General features: G+C 40.4%; 1 protein-coding gene across 2 annotated transcripts in view; it reads right to left on the bottom strand.

The window, feature by feature from the left end:
* CRMP1 (collapsin response mediator protein 1) overlaps positions 1-16,438 on the bottom strand; it is a 73,676-nt gene that overhangs the window by 1,811 nt on the left and 55,427 nt on the right. For both annotated transcript variants that reach the window (XM_031944240.1, XM_031944241.1), the window contains exons 5-13: positions 16,227-16,288; positions 14,951-15,031; positions 12,821-12,889; positions 11,778-11,898; positions 10,542-10,698; positions 8,562-8,703; positions 5,670-5,840; positions 3,873-4,052; positions 975-1,140 (exon numbers count right to left, since the gene is read on the bottom strand). In XM_031944240.1, coding sequence (XP_031800100.1) covers positions 975-1,140; positions 3,873-4,052; positions 5,670-5,840; positions 8,562-8,703; positions 10,542-10,698; positions 11,778-11,898; positions 12,821-12,889; positions 14,951-15,031; positions 16,227-16,288 — 1,149 coding nt within the window. The remainder of the gene's footprint in view (positions 1-974; positions 1,141-3,872; positions 4,053-5,669; positions 5,841-8,561; positions 8,704-10,541; positions 10,699-11,777; positions 11,899-12,820; positions 12,890-14,950; positions 15,032-16,226; positions 16,289-16,438) is intronic.

Below are 16,438 nucleotides of genomic sequence, written 5' to 3'. Positions count from 1 at the left end.
CCAACCGACTCATGGAGGCCTTGAGTAACATATGGTGGGCCTTTCTTCTGGAGACCAGTCCGAATTAACGTGTAGTCTCAGCAGAAAGCTGGCTTCCAGGGGAGGAGCAAATCCTGGGGCCTGTCTACTCAGGAAAATGTCAGCGGAGGACACACTCTCACCAATTGCCAAAAGAAGGGTGGGCTCAGCAATCATCAGTGTCTTATAGTTCCTCAGAAAACCTGTGTGATATCTTTGGTGGGGGCAGCCAGGTAGAACCATCGAATAGAGCCCTGGCTTTGGATCAGGAGCACCTGAATTCAAATCTGGATTCACACACTTACTGTGTGACTCTAGGCAAATCACTCAACCCCAGTTGCCTCTCAAAAATTATTTGTTAAACATCTATCCATCAGAAGTGGCTATCTTCGACAAAGAGAACATCTAATTCAGTTCCAATTGATCAATGATAGACAGAATCAGCTACACCCAGAGAAGGAACACTGGGAAACAAATGTGGACTACTTGCATTTTTATTTTTCTTCCTGGGTTATTTTTACCTTCTGAATCCAATTTTTCTCGTGCAACAAGAGAACTATACGGATCTGCACACTTATAATGTATCTAGGATATACTTTAACGTGTTTAACATGTAGGAGACTGCCTGCCATCTAGGGGAGGGGGTAGAGGGAGGGAAGGCAAAAGTTGGGACAGAAGTGTGTGCAAGGGACAATGTTGCAAAAATTACTGAGGCATGAGTTCTGTCAATAAAAAGCTACAATAAAAAAATCTGTTCATCAATCTCTTTATCTATTCTACATATGTTTGGGGACATGGTCTGAATCCCTTTCTATTCTTTTCCATCTATAGATAAATGTCCCTCCCTGCTCCATGACCTCTATCTTGTTCTAAATCAGAATGAAAGTTACTCTTAGGACACGGTTGGCTGACTCTGTTGGAAGTCCCTAAGGTGAGGCTATTGTCTCATTCCTTACCTGATAAACTGAAATTGGACTGATGGAGGTTTCTGATTGGAGGAGGCTGGTGTTTGGAAGGAGAGGATTTGGCGGAGGGAGCGGGAGTTGCATATTTTGGTGTAGCTGGAACATCATAGACTGGCCCATCATACATTCCTCTTGAAACTCCTTGCAATGCACCGACCTAGACCAAGCAACAAAAATGTGATTAATCACTGGGATTAAGTGTCCCAGTGAATCTCCATTTCATACCTGGACTTTTACCTTTCCTTTCCCTCACCCTGCACATTCAAGAAATTGTGGGATTTGTCAATTCTAAATATCTCTCCCACCTCCTCCTTTCTCTCTACTGACACTGATAACAAAAGGAAGCCTTGACTCCTCTTCACTTTTCACCTAGACTATATTAAGAGCCTCCTAATTGGTCTTTCTGTCTGTGGGCTCTCGCTCTCTCCCCTTTCCACAACTGTCAATGCAGTCATCATGTTACTGATCTGCCAACTTTACTTCCCTGATCCAGAGTCTTAAGTTCCAGAGAACCTGGGCTCAAATACCATCTTTCCTACTGACTACAACTTGTTTGAGCTCACTCAAATCATAGCTATTCCTTGGGCTACAGTTTGTTCATCGGTAAAATGAAGTTATTGAATATCTATGATCCCTTGAAGTTTTAATATACAAAGATAGATGAAAACATAGAGATATAGATATGTACATGTTAATATAATAAACATAATACATAAGAAAATATAACACATGATATATGAAATTATATATGATATAATGAGTCTAAGACACAAACTCCTTAGTTTATATTCTACCACCATTCAATGCCCTACACAGTTTAGCTTGCATTGTCACTTTCCAGGCTTATTTCATGTTCCTCTACTTCGATAGCTTTACACTCCAGTCCAAATGGAATAGCCAGAGTTGCCGGTCCTCCATTGCCGTGCTCGTTCACATAGCTCATTCCTGATGCCAAGAGACCATTCCCTCCTCATCTCTGCAGGCTGCAATTCTTTCCTACTTTCAAGGCCCAGCTTAGGTTTCGTTTTCCTCCAGGAAACCTTCCTAATTCTCCCTATTTGAAAGCGATTCCTGTAATACTTTGTGTGCATTCTCCCTTTGTTTCTATCACACTTGACAATGTTTCAAATTCACTTCTATATTGTTATATTATGCACAATATATATGATATTATAACAATAATATCATTTGACGTCAGATGCATATATTCTTGGGAACAGAAACCCTCATTATTTTTTGTACTTGTTTCCGGCACCCAGCACAGAAATGTTTGCACAGCAGATGCCCAATAAGTATTTTGAATGAATAAATAAGGAAATACCTTATAACAAAAAATGCTGGGGAACCAGTTGACCAAGCTCGGGGAAAGATGGAACAAAAAATGATCACAAAGAAAGAGACAAAATAATGAGTCCTGGAAGCCATGTCAAGTGAGGATCCAGTGAAGGAACTGAGTGGACTGCTTTGGGGGAAGAGCAGGAGGGACAGAAATCATTGTTGTCTTTAAATCTTTGAGGGACTTATATGGAGAAAAGGGATTAGAGTTGTTTTAACAGACATCATCAAGTAGAAGGAAGACAAATTGATCCATCAATAAGCAAGTACTAAAAACCATTCTGTTAAGCACTGATTAAGTAAACCTATTGTTGGTTCAATGTAAAAAAAAAATACACCTTAACATTTAAAACCATCCAAAAAGGAAGTGGCTGCCAGGAAACAGTGGTTCCATCAGTCTTCAAATGGAGATTGAATGGCTGCTTAGCTCATGGCTGTTGTAGATAACATGTCTGCTAAGTTTTAGATTCAGAGTTTCCATCCATCTCTGGGATTCTCTTATTCTAGGATATGAATTTAATTTAGAGTTTACAGAGTTCAAAGAGGGGTTTAAATAAGAATAGAAACTCTCCCATGTAAATTATATATATATATATATGTGTGTGTGTGTGTGTGTGTATGTGTGTGTTTATATCTATCTATACATACATGCATATTTATATACATATATGTATATATGTATATATATATATACACACACATATAATGTACATATACTAAAGATACTAATGGGGAAAAATTTTCTTTAGACACCCAAGCCCTTTAAATAAAGTGCAAATCACCCCACTTTGAATATACCAGCTGAAATCCTTCTTTTCTTTCTTTCCATATCCTTTCATTTCTCCCCTATTACCCCCATTCCTCTGCCCCACCCACCACTCACGTACCCTTGACTGATATGATGCAGCTTGAATGGTATTGGGAAAATCACAAAATCTGAAAAGAAATGGGCTCATGTTTCACTTCTGATGTCCACTGCTTGTGTAACCTTGACTTTCTCCTTTGCTTCCCACAGGCCTGAGTCTTCTCATCTACATGATAACTTCTAAGACCCCTTCTAGTGCCATAGCTAGGACCCAACGACTTCCCTTATAGCTTTTTCATCCATACAATGAAGTAACTGGACTTCATGGCATATGAGGTCCCTTATAGTTCTAAATCTATGATTCTATGATGTCCTTCTTTAGCACTTTCTTTGGAACTCTCTTTTATTGCTATCATATTGTACCTACTATACTTACTCATTTGTATCATATATTCTCTAACAACTTTTAAGTTCTTTGAGATAAAAAATCATATCTTTTTTTAATCTTCAAATCATCACAATCTTGCTAGGTGATTTAATATCCAAATGAATTTCCATCTCTTTTTAGAAGAAAGAATTTAATAAAACTGGAAGGAATCAAGCCTAATGCCTTCTCACTAACCCAAATGTCTCCTGAAATATCTATTTCTAATCCATTGATCTTCACTCCAATGGAAGAATTCTGGGATTCACTCAGTATACAGTGAGGAGACCCAAACTTTTAACCCAAAGACTCCTTGTATACATACCTTATTCCTTATTTTGACACGCTGGTAGAGGTATTCAGGGAAAGGCTTGCGAGGTATGAAGCGGCCCATACCCTTATTTACATGTAGATTTCCATCTTCAAACACAATCTTCCCTTGGCTAATGACCACCAGTGGGGATCCATGGCATTCCATTCCTTCAAAGATGTTGTATTCAACAGCCTAAATATTAAAAAAAATTAATATTAGACTTTTAACAGCCTCCCGGAGTTGATCTAAAAATCACTTGGCCTGGGCTTGTTGGTTTTCAACATTAACGATAGCATTATCCCTTGTCTGTCCCTTACTTGCAAAATTTTCCTGCTTATAAATGTTCCTCTTTATTTTTTAAAACTCTCATTCAAAAATCCTCCTTTTCCAGGTCCTTGAAAGATACTGAATGAAATGCCTCTAGACTCCAGAACATTCATGATCCCTTCAATATAGGACTTGCTTCAGAGAAACAGAACCCATCTGTGCCTTAGGAAACAAGTTTTCATGAGCTGCGGTGACCAGAAAAAGTCACCTGCTTGTCAAGCCTCTGGTGAGCCCACCTGTACATATCCAGACAAGTCCTTAACAGGATAACCTTGGTCCATCACTAGAAGTTTTCCAGCTTTGTAGAAGCTTCCAAAGTAGAACTCCCCAAACCTAAAGTCACCTCCATACTACAGAAAGGTAGTTATCAGAGGAAGGTTTGCTACTTCTCTATTTCAAGCATATTTCAAACATTTGCATTGGCAATGTTTCATTTTGTATGCGAACAGAAAACATCATTGATTCAAAACAATGCAAATAAGGGAGGAAACCCAAAGGAAAATGAGTTGACCAAGTGGTGCTCTAGTATTTATTTTGAGGTTCTTCTTCTTGTAAACAAACACTCATCTGTTAATGATTTGGCTTGATCATCAGCCAAATTCTTTTATATTCCCATCTATAAATATTGGCCACAAAAGCTCATAATATTAAGACATGTGAAGATTGTGGCTCCATTAGTTGGGGGGGGGGTCAGGCTAATGAAATCATTTATTTTCTGAACATGAAGTCCTGATCACAACCAAGGGAATGTGTCCTTTGATAGTAAGGATCAATACTACCAACAAATGAGAGAAAAATGGAGATTACTCTTTTGCTTATTGACCTAATAAAACACAGAACTCGATTCCCCCTCCTTTGAAAGGTCAGTAAGTTCAGGGTTGGAGGCAAAAGAATCAGAACACTTCAATTTGACAGCCAGCTTCCAACTCCTTCCTAGTTTTCTATAACTGAGGCCCTTCAAAATAAAGACACAATTGAGTTGATACATGTAGAAATGCATTGGTTCTACCAGTCCAGGAGTAATCAGTATGAAACTTAAAGCAGTTTAAAATCATGTCCACGATGGAGAGGCAGCATGTCCACAAAGCATTGGGTTTCAAGTACAAAAGAAGAGATTCTAATCCTGCTTTTGACACCTAATAACTACATAACATTGGATCTTAATTTCTATGGACATCAATATCTTCATTTATAAGATAGGGAATAAGATAGGGACTTTAACCCTTGCCCTACAATTACCACAGATTTATCCAAAGGAAGACTCTTTGTAAACCTTAAACTGCTAATGAAATGTCAGCATTTATAATATGCTGACATATTATAAATATGTTATAAATAGGAGGAGAAATTTTGCTCTTTCTTGACTTGCTGGCCATCTGACCTTAATGTTTGACAAATTATTTTCAGCGGGAGATTTTTATTTTTGTTGTAAATATTCCCAGTTGTTCTGAAGCAGAAAGAGCAATGAAGGAGCAAACTTACCGACTTGTGACTCTTAGCAGTGATAGTTTTCACTTTGTCAGGATCCCAGATAACCACGTCAGCATCGGAGCCCACAGCAATTCTGCCCTTCCGTGGATACAGGTTAAATATTTTAGCTGCATTGGTGCTGGTGACGGCCACAAACTGGTTCTCATCCATTTTGCCCGTGGCCTAAAGAGAATTTGCCTTTAGTGACATTTTTGCCAAAAATGGAGATTGCTGACCCTGGGCCATGCACATACCAATGACTCTTGAATCAAAACAAGGATTTGGACTGAACCAGTAACCAGAGGATTTTGAACTCTGGGTCTGAAATCAAAGGTTGTGGATTTGATTCTCTGCTACTTTCTAGCCATGTGTCCTAAGGCAAGGCTTTGGCCCTTCTTTGCCCTTCAGTTTTCTCCTGCATAAAATGATGGTAATAATGCATACACTGCTATCTCAGATAATGACAAGTCATGTGACTCAAGGTTAGCAAAGCTGCTTTCTGAGCTTCAGTGCCTGTATGAGACTGTCAACGCCTTAAAGGCAAGACCTGCCTTTTGCTTCTTTTTGTATCCCCAGCACTTAACATAATGTCTGGTATACTTTAGGCACTTATTAAATGGTGGTTGATGGCTTGTAAGATATAGATAATAATACCTGTACTTCCCACCACTTAGGCTTATTTGGGGGATGAAATGAGTAAGATCCATAAATATATAAGCTCAAAACACTCTCCCTCATGTAGCACAAATCGCCTTCATTGGAGGTGCCATCTTGTTTCTCCAAGGATTTAATTAATTATTTAAAAGCAACGTGCTGGCATTGTTGCTATAAAAGAGAACAACAGCATAACCCCTTTGGAAGGCACCTCTAAGAAGTGAAAGCTAAATCAGCCTTTGAACAGTAAATCACCATAATACATATAATTCATGGTATAATAGAATTTACTGAGGAGGAAGATTGTTACCAGTGTCAATAATATTTCCTGGTAAAATACTTTGTTTTTTTTCTCTTTTGGTGATTTGAACTCCTTTCAGAAAAAGAATAAAGCTCAGATGAATATCAGAGTCATGGGAAGGGCAAGAATACATAAGATGGGTTTGATTACAATTTTCCCTCAGGTACAAACAGCAAGGAGGCAAGTAGCAGAGAGCTTGACTTTGTGTTGTCTTCCAAAACCTGGTACCTTCTGAAAGCACTTGGTACTACCCTTCATGTCCTGGGGCGCTAAGAGATAGGTCTGGATCTGTGACGAGAAGGTCTCACAAAGAAGCTTCCACTGCATTTATGATATACTGCTGCTCTGCCCCATTACCTAAGAGCATGTGGGGAGATGGAATTGGCCCATTCTACAATGGCTTCAGTTGTTTCAAATGTCACGATGTACCTCATGAGCCTTGACCACTGGCAGTTCCTTTCAAACACCTCAGAGCAATGTGGCTTCAGTCTCTAAGCTATAGGCTAGTTGTTGATTTATACTTGTAGAAGGAGATTCAATACCCAGGAGGTTTCTTATGAAGAAATTATAGGTCAGGATTATAGCAACTTTAAAATTTTTTTTAAACTAGACTTGGGATTTCATCCATAAAACAGGAAGCACCCAGTGAAAACGTTCTTCCCTACTGCACTGGCTGTTGTCTTAGAAAACTCCTGAGCTGCTCCATTAAGTGACTTGCTAAGGGAAAAACCAGCTGGTATGCAATAGAATTTAGAACTGACCCCAGGATCTCTGGACTTTCTATCTAGACTGACTCTCATTGCTCTGGTAACGACAGCAGCTGAGGAATAGGAAAGGAAATAAAATATCTGCTATTCCAGGGGCCAGACTAGAAAGAGCATTCATAGAGAAGCTTTAGTTTGACCTCTCATAGATGAAATCTGTTTAATGAGAATAAGGCTCTTTTACATCCTCTAGAGAGCTACTTTGAGGATTCAATGAAATTATGGAAAATTATAAAAACTTTAAAGTGTCACATGAATGATATTACATGAGTGTATAGTATATTAGATGAGAAGAAGCTAAGTGTAAATGAAGAGAATTGGAGTCTGGGAAACCCGGGTTCAGATTCCCTACTGGCTGTTACCCTGGACAAGTCAGGTAACTTCCCAAAACTGTGGGCAACTTTAAGCAACAAAGGAAGGTGGCCGTGCAATGGTAAATGACTTTTCTCCCTGGGAGTTCCCTGTACCAATGAAACTACAAGGCCAGTCTCCATCTCAATTGTATTAGGTATCTAGAGGTCGAAACCCAACCCCCCCAAATGGCAACCTATGTCACATCTTTTACATTTTGACACACTGGCCAAATAATGCTTCCCGCTACCTTCGACCAAACCATTGCTTGGTCTGGCTCCTCTAAGTCAAGTTTATGAGAATGCCACTCATATTTTATAACCAAACCCACTACAACACCATAAAGCTCAGGGTAGTGTGTCCAAGCTCCTGTTATACTGTTATCTAATCACAGGGAAGTGCTCAACGCAGTGTAACAACCCCACCAAAACCCAGTGAATCCTCACACTGTTCAATCCCTCTTGTGAATTATGCATCAGAAAGCCAATAAGGGCCAAGCTGACAGTGGGGACTCCAGAAATATTAACAGTCTTAGTGTCATTCCATTTATTCGGACCTAAGTGATTGCCCCCATAAGATTGTTTCATCTAAAGAGATGTTTTTAAAGAGTCAGTTAATGGCCTTTGGCCTTGAAAGGATTAGACTCCAGCTTTATTACTTCTAGGATATTACAGCTTGATTAAGGATTTTAAGTTATCCATTCCTGGTGAAACCATGTTAATGGAAATTCTTGAAGAGATGTGGCCCCAAGTAAACCCCACAGAACATCTTAATCTTGGCCAAATGAAGTGACCTATGGTGTGCTCGTAAATAAGAAACTTGGGAATTACTCACAACAGCCTTGTCCCAGACAACCGTCATTCTCTCCTCAATCCCATTCACTCCTTCAGGAATGAGGGTGAAATTGTCCTTGCCAACAGCCTTCTGGGCAGTGCTGTATGGACAATGGCCACTTCCTGTCACCTGAAGATCCCCACTGAGAAGGAGAAAAAGGCACAATTTTATGATCCAGATCATATGTAAGTACTTTACAGGGTCTTTGCTCTTTAGGGAGCTGTCATCCTTGGAGGAGATTAGATCGAGCAGCTGGATCAGGAGTCAGGAAGATCTTTATCCACCTCTCTCTTTAGAAACTTCATGGCTTTGTGATCCTCGGCAGGCACACCCACCCATCTGGGCTTCAGGTTCTTATCCTAAAAACTGCTACTTCTGTATTTAAATCTGATGCTATAATAACTGAAATGTTGGAGGATTGGGAATGGAGTGACCAACAAACTGAACAAATACACACATGCTAATTTGTATATGTATGTAGAAACACACACACACACATATATACACATATATATATACTCTGAATTTGTATATACTCCTGTGATCTGCTACTGTAGAGTGTCTTCCATATATGTATATATAAATATGTATTTATCAAACACATGTAAATTCAGTAAACATATTGGATATATGTTGTATTCAATATAGTTTTTTAAGTTGCTAGTACACCTTCACCCAGCATAACATCCTGGTCACTGAATGTTACTGAGAGTTGTCTTACTTAGGAATTATTCATGTTTGTGTAGTAGGGCACATGGTTTGTCGACGCTAAAGAACAAGGAGAATGGGTTTCCATCTGGGCCAGTGAAGGTTTATAACATATAAATGTTGCATAACTCTTTTAACCACATGCACACAATTTTCAGCTTCTTGTTGAAGCAAACTGCTCCAACTGCATTTCGAGATTAGCTTGGCTTGCTGCTCTGTGATTTCCTGCCTGTGTCTATCTGTTTCTGGGCATGGCAGAAGGAGAGAAACTTGACTTGCTCAGTGCCCTAGCTCCTAGGACTTAGAGGGAGAAAGAGACGGTATTTAAAGAAAAAGGAGGGCAGGGGACGAGCCCATGGTCAGAGGGATGTCAAAGCTAGAATCTGAAGCCAGATTCCCTCACTCTCTATTCTACTCCCCAAAGCTTGAGTTCTGATGGTAAAGGGGCTTCAAATCATTGGGTAAACTGAGCTTTGAGGATTATACATGGATTCTCTCAATGGGCTCCTCTCATCCCCAAGTGTCCTTCCACAGAGAGACCACGAGGGGGCACTGCACACAATCAATAACCAATTTACTGCTACCCTTTGAAAACTTAACAATTTGTCAGTGATCACTCTCCTGACCCCTTCCTTGGTCATGAGGCAAAAACAGGGACTTAGCGTCCAGACGGGCACCCTTCCTCCTGAACACGAGTCACTTGGATGCAGAGACTTACCCAAGACTTCCCATTTCTGGTAATATTGTATACACAATGAGGTTGGAGAAAGCCTTAAGATGGCAGGTGACTGGAGGGTGAGTGGCCACCAACGTTCCTCACTCCTTTAGGAGCCTGGCTCCCAGGACTTCCCTACTCCATGCTGAGTCCTGATCCCCGGCGGGGCCCAAGGGCCCCAGACAGGCACAGGGTGTGTGCCCCCTCTTCCAGACCCTCCCAGCTTTCTGCAGCAATTCCCTATATCAAGGAACCAAAGATCCAGAACCTGTGCTATACAGAGACATATGTGCACATTTCATTGCCAAGTGATCCTATTTTAGGAGTAGAAGATCAATAAAAATATTCATGGGGAAGGACCCAAAAGGAGGAGAAGAGAGGAATGAAGGGAAGGGGAAAGAAAGGAAAGAAAGGAGGAAGAAAAGGAAAGGAAAAGAAAGGATGAAAGAGATGGATAGAGAAAAGGAAAGTGAGGGTGATCTAAGTGTCTTTTATTGTAACCTCCCCCCATCATGCCCCCAGTCCAGTTTTGCACATTTGTTACTCAGTGTGCTTACCAGGCTAAGAGAGAGTTCAAGTAATCGGGAGTTGTGGGATCTGGGCTCAGCGGTGGCGATGTCACAAAGGCTGCTGCCTTGGCCCAGTTTTTGCTCCAATAGTGGGTCCCATCTGTCCCTAGACTTGCAGCAATTGGTTCTCCAAAAACTAAAGGACCTTGGGTGAGAAAGAATGGGATGGGTTAAAATAGATCAAGAAATATATGTGTGGCTGTGTGTGTGTGTGTGTGTGTGTGTGTATTTTAACTTTGTACATCCTCCCAGCCATCTCCTGTGATCTACTACTGTAGAGTGTATATGTAAATAACAAACCAAGAGTTGCTGGGCAGAGTGACTGGTCAGCCAGTCATTATCCTTGGGAGTCCCAGAGACCGTCCATATCTAATTCAGTATGGAAGTATAGACGGAATGGCAGTGGAAAGAACTCTGGACTTGGAGTCACAGAACCTGGGTTCTGATGACTTAGTATATAGCAGGGGTCCTCAAACTATGTCCGTGGGCCAGATGCAGCAGCTGAGAACGATTATCCCCCTCCCCCAGGGCTATGAAATTTCTTTATTTAAAGGCCCACAAAACAAAATTTTTGTTTTTACTATAGTCAGGACCTCCAACAGTCTGAGGGACAGCCTCATATTTATTAACTTCAAGATCCTCAGCAAATCTTTTTAAACTTTATTTCCAATTATGGAACAAAATAAGTATCTTCATAATAATATATAAAGATGATTGCACGTGAAACTACAAATCTATCATGTAACTTACTATTCCTTTTAAATATATGATGGTTAACCTGTAAATTTCATTATTTTTCTTTTCCTCCCTCCCTCCCTCCCATCCACCTACCCATTGAACCAACCACCAGACAAATCTTACAAACGAGTTCTTATCCAATGTCACACCTTTTCCCAGTAACTACTAATGAAGGCCAAGAAAGACAGCACTTGGAAGGCTAAAAAGAGGCCACAGCTGGGCTTTGGGGGAACTGCTGTATTTGTTCCCTAAATCTCAGGATTTTCTCTGCCACAGATAGTGAGGAGTCATCGAGTCCCCTGTGCAATGGATAATAATTTCTTAAGAAAACCTCATTTCCCAATTAGCAGTTGATTGAATATGGAAAAGTGATCCCTTTAAAAACTAAGCAATCCTGCCCACTGTCCATTCTCCAGTGATACTTGGCTTTGACCAGTCACCCAAATGTCATGGGGGGGGGAGAAGGAGAGGAAGGGAAACCAGCACCTTTCTTCCTGGCCAGGGTAATTATGTCTGCAGCACTCTTGCTCATCACCTTGGTGATGTAGACCGGGCAGTTGATTCGGCTGGCTATGGTGATGGCTCGGAAAGCAGCTTCTGCTTCTAGCTACAAGGAAAGACAGAAGAAAAGGTTCTCAAAGAGAGGAAGGGAATAAGACGTGACTTTCCTTTTGTCACACAGGCTCCGTGACAGGGCAAAAACTCAGCTCGGCCTCTCGGACTCCTGGCCTGGGCGGCTTCTCTGCTAAGCCACAGGAGTTTGCATTGTCACCTGTCGTCCCCAAGGAGAGCGGGCCTGCGAGGGAATGGGACCCAGGAAATGGAAGGTCTCCTGCTGAAAAGGAGGGGCGCTCTCCTCCAAGTGGCCATGGTCCTGTCTTTTGGGCTTCATCTGTTACTTTGCTTTATGCTTCTTAGCATGCAATGTATGTATGTGCATGTATATACACATTATCTATTAATATACCTACTGAGCAATTGACTGATCAGTTCTATCTTAGCTGTCTCTGGGTTATCATACTCTGGACTCAGGGCAGAAAGGAGACCAAACTTTTCTCATCAGCTCGCACGCTGGTTCTGCACAGAGCAGACACTTAATAAATGCTTGGCACACTTGAATCTAAGCTGCATCTTTTAGGTACCGGTTTATATCACACCCTCCCTGTAGATTCTAAACTCCAGAAGAGCTGCAGTTATTGTCTAAACTTTGTGTCTCTCCACCTGCCGAGCTCTGTACTCAAAAGGTACTTGATTGAGGATTGTTATTATTAAGAGCATAGAAATACTGTGCCAACCGTGTCTGTTTTAAGGGGCGGGCAAGCTGGGAAGCTATGGGCAGCAGAAGGCTTCCGAGTACTGGCAGAGGCCCGGGGAGGTCTAGCAGAAGATGGGCTCCGCCAGCTCACCAGTTTTGCCAACCAGCTCTTATCACAAATGCCAGTAGAGAAAAGCAGGCTGAGAGACTGTCTCGGGTGTACGTGAGAGGAAAAATATCCATTTCCAATGGGAGGGAAACAACATTTCATTACCTCTTCAGGTCTGCTCAGAGCATGTCCTTCGGGACCTGTAATCCCCATTTCTAAGATTCGTTTTTGTTCCTGGAAGACAAAAGAAAAGAAATCTCTTCTCAAGCTTCTCATGAGGCTGAACTGCACAAATTTAATGCTATTTTCTTTCAGTTGTCCTGCCACTTGCTTTCAAGAAACTACTACTACTATTCCTATTGCAGCTGCTGCTGCTGCTATTATTACTCATACCACTGCTACTATTACTACTGCTGCTGCTATTACTATTATTATTACTACTGCTGCTATTGCGGCTACTACTATTACTACTCATACCACTACTGCTATTACACTGCTGCTGCTATTATATTATTATTACTACTGCTGCCATTGCTGCTGCTACTATTACTACTATTGCTACTACTTTCCTTGTTGTTATTTTGTAATTATTGTGGTTATTGTTTTGTTCTCATTCCATAATGGTGTTCAGATGGAGATGAACTTGGGACAAATTAATGTCCTGCTATATTATTCTTTCATTTTTACTACATTATGGGCTATTTCATTAACTGATGCGACATACTATTAGAGAAATGTAATCCTACTCATACGGATATTGTTACACATGAAACCAGAAAATAAGGAAGTGAATCTAAGGAGTTGGTGGAGTTTGTGTTTGTCTGCTTATATGTATGTATGCATACATGCACATGTCTATACATCCATCTACAGGTGTATATAACACATATATAACACAAGTGTATAACACATACATATGCATATGCATATTCTTTTTATCATTTGTGCAAAGGAAATAAGAAACATCATGTCCTAAAAAGCAAGACACCCAAGTATCCCTTGGTAGATGTTCCTTGTTCCTTCTAGATACATGATGAAATACAAAACCAATGTTGTCATCCTTTATTCTAAATTAAGAAACTAAGGCCTGCAGAAGTTGACATTTGTTCCAAGGAAATCCTGTAATAAACAATAGGGAGAGGATTTGAACCCTAATTCTTTTGATCCCATACAACTGAAAAGGATGAAGACTCACACAATCATGTTCATGATGAGTATAAGAAACAAAAAGGAGAAGGAAAATCCCTTTTGGAGACAATTGTATCTTAAGTATTAACAGAGGATGAGGAGGTAAGGAAAGCCTGGGAAGGGCCCTTCAAGCCTCTTCATACTTAACTGACACATCTTTAATATTCAATGCAAAGGGGACAATGTAGGAAAGATTTTGAAAAACACGACTTCATATAAATTAACAAAAAAGATCTGAGTCATAAAGATTCCTCAGTTGTTTAAGCCAATATGATGATTTTTCCCAAGAAAGTGGGAAGTTGGGTTATAAGCACCGAGTGACATCACCAAGACAGAAATTAACTAGAATAAACAGGAAACAAATGGGCATCATTTCTAAAGCTGTTACCGGTGCATAAACAGGACTTTGTTATCCAAAAGTTCAAAATCACTACCAAATTAGAAGGAAAAAGTATTGAATGAAAACTTCTTTCACGTGATAATTAAACAAGCTATTAATACTTTAAAAAGGGGAAATGGGTAAAATAATCTCCGTGGGCCTTGGGCTTCTAATTTATGATAAAGGAGTTGGAAAAATGATTATATTTAGAGAGGAGCAGTATTTCCTTGGAAATTATAAACAATGAAAAGCAATACCAATGAAAAAAAATCTTTTTAAAAAATGCTTAAAACCACATTATCCACTACTTATCCTGAAACAGGATTCAAAGGACTTCTTGGACAAAACCCTGGCCAGGAAAGGATGGTAACTACTATGTCCTTGCCCTCCCTTCCTTGGATTCATTGCACTTCAGCCCCGGAAGTTTAGATTAAACCCTACAATCCACTCTGTAATTCCCTTTTTTACAGACAGGGAAGTAGATACTCAGGGGAAAGAACACAACCACGTGATGGATGATAGTGCTAGGATAGGAACTTGTATCTTATTCCCTGTATATACTAATTTGGGAACCTGTCTCATTACTTTTATCTCCTCCCCCATTAATACGAGCCAAATGAGGAGGAGAACTTTCTGGATTTCATCTTCTTCCGGGCCGGTTTCTGGCGCATATTAGGTAGCCCGACTTTTTCAGTGGGGATGAGGAAGCAGGCCCATTCCTTACTTACCTGCGCTATCAAATCTCCATTTTCAGCATGGACTAAGATGACGGCTCCAAGCCCTTTCAGGAATGTGAACGCTTCATAGAGCTGCAGAAGGAAGAAGCAAGAATGAGTCCAAGCCAAAATCATCCAGTCAATGTAGCGTTGTTTAGAAATGATTTGCAACAAAAAGTGACTTTTCTCCTTCGATTCCTTCAGGAATATGCTCTTAATTGTACTGTTTCTCCATATCTGATTCCTTTGTTCTAAGCTGAATATACTATGAGAAAGTGGAGTTCTAGGCAGATTTACTGAAACAGTTCTGAAACCAGCTGACATTAAGGTAGCTTTTTAAGGTTTGCATAGTGCTTTCCTTAAGTATATCATCTGATCCTCACAAAATCAGGAAGCTGAAGCCAAGGCAAATTGAACCCCACCTTACCACACTGTGCAAAGCACTTAAACACGACTGACTTTAAGGTCAGCTCTTGGGTGACTGATGGCCAAAAGCAACCAGCTTCTTGGTTAAAACCCTGGACAGGGAGGGTGCTAATCCTATGCCCTTACACTTCCTTGGAACCACTGTACTCAGTCCTGGCAGTTCAGACACCCGGCAAGCCGGGAGAGCATCAGAGATCTATATATCTGTGAGCCAGGGAAGAGTCTGATCCAGTTGCCTCTGAATCAGCAACTTAACCGGGGCCTGCCGGGCTCCCCAGCTCTGCTCTGTATCCCTCCCACTCACTACAACCACCCATTCTTTTCAGCTCCTAACACAAGGCATGGTAGATGGCAGACACTTAATACTGTTAATTGATGAAGTCAGTATGTGACTGGGAACCACAAAAATGAAAATTATCTTGTTGTACAAATAATGTCTACTGGTAATAAAAAAAAAAAGAGACTGAGAGCTATTTTCTGTGATCACAAGCAGAAAAACAAGACACTGAGCATTAGTGTTGCTCCTTCCCATTTTAACCTCCTAATGAAAGGAAAGAGAGGGTAGAACAGTTAATCACAGTCAATTTCCTCTGGAATAAGAAATATATTCAGAAGTCAAATGTGTATGACTAGGGAGGTGCTGGTAAATGCTTAATATCAGTCATCTGAAAATTCATGATATCCATTTAAGTTTACTTTGAATTATCAGTATTTACTCATTGCTTTCTGAAGTCTAATCAATCAACAAAGCAATAAATCAAGTCCTGCTCCATAATGTTGATTTTCCAAGGTGTAAATAAATGCTCAAGCTGAAAGTTTCCCATTTGGCTCTGGAGAGCCTGTACAGATAGGGGATGAGTACCTGACTGTCAGACATCTGGTACAGATCTTTATACGCCATGTAGACTTGGAAAGAGTTAACACCTGTTCCAAAACAAAAAAGAGAGATTTGCATCAGTCAATATCCAGGCTAGGGGTAGAGGACATAGGGGATCTTTTTCTTGGGTTAAAAAAAAAAGTAGAGACATGGAAAGCTTTAAACTTTGCCAGAAAGTCATGGGTGGTTTGATTAGT

The sequence above is a fragment of the Sarcophilus harrisii genome, chromosome 6 (assembly GCF_902635505.1).
Source record: "Sarcophilus harrisii chromosome 6, mSarHar1.11, whole genome shotgun sequence".
Taxonomy (NCBI): domain Eukaryota; kingdom Metazoa; phylum Chordata; class Mammalia; order Dasyuromorphia; family Dasyuridae; genus Sarcophilus; species Sarcophilus harrisii.
The sequence above is the reverse complement of the archived record's forward strand: the minus strand, read 5'-3'. Positions and strand labels throughout refer to the sequence as shown.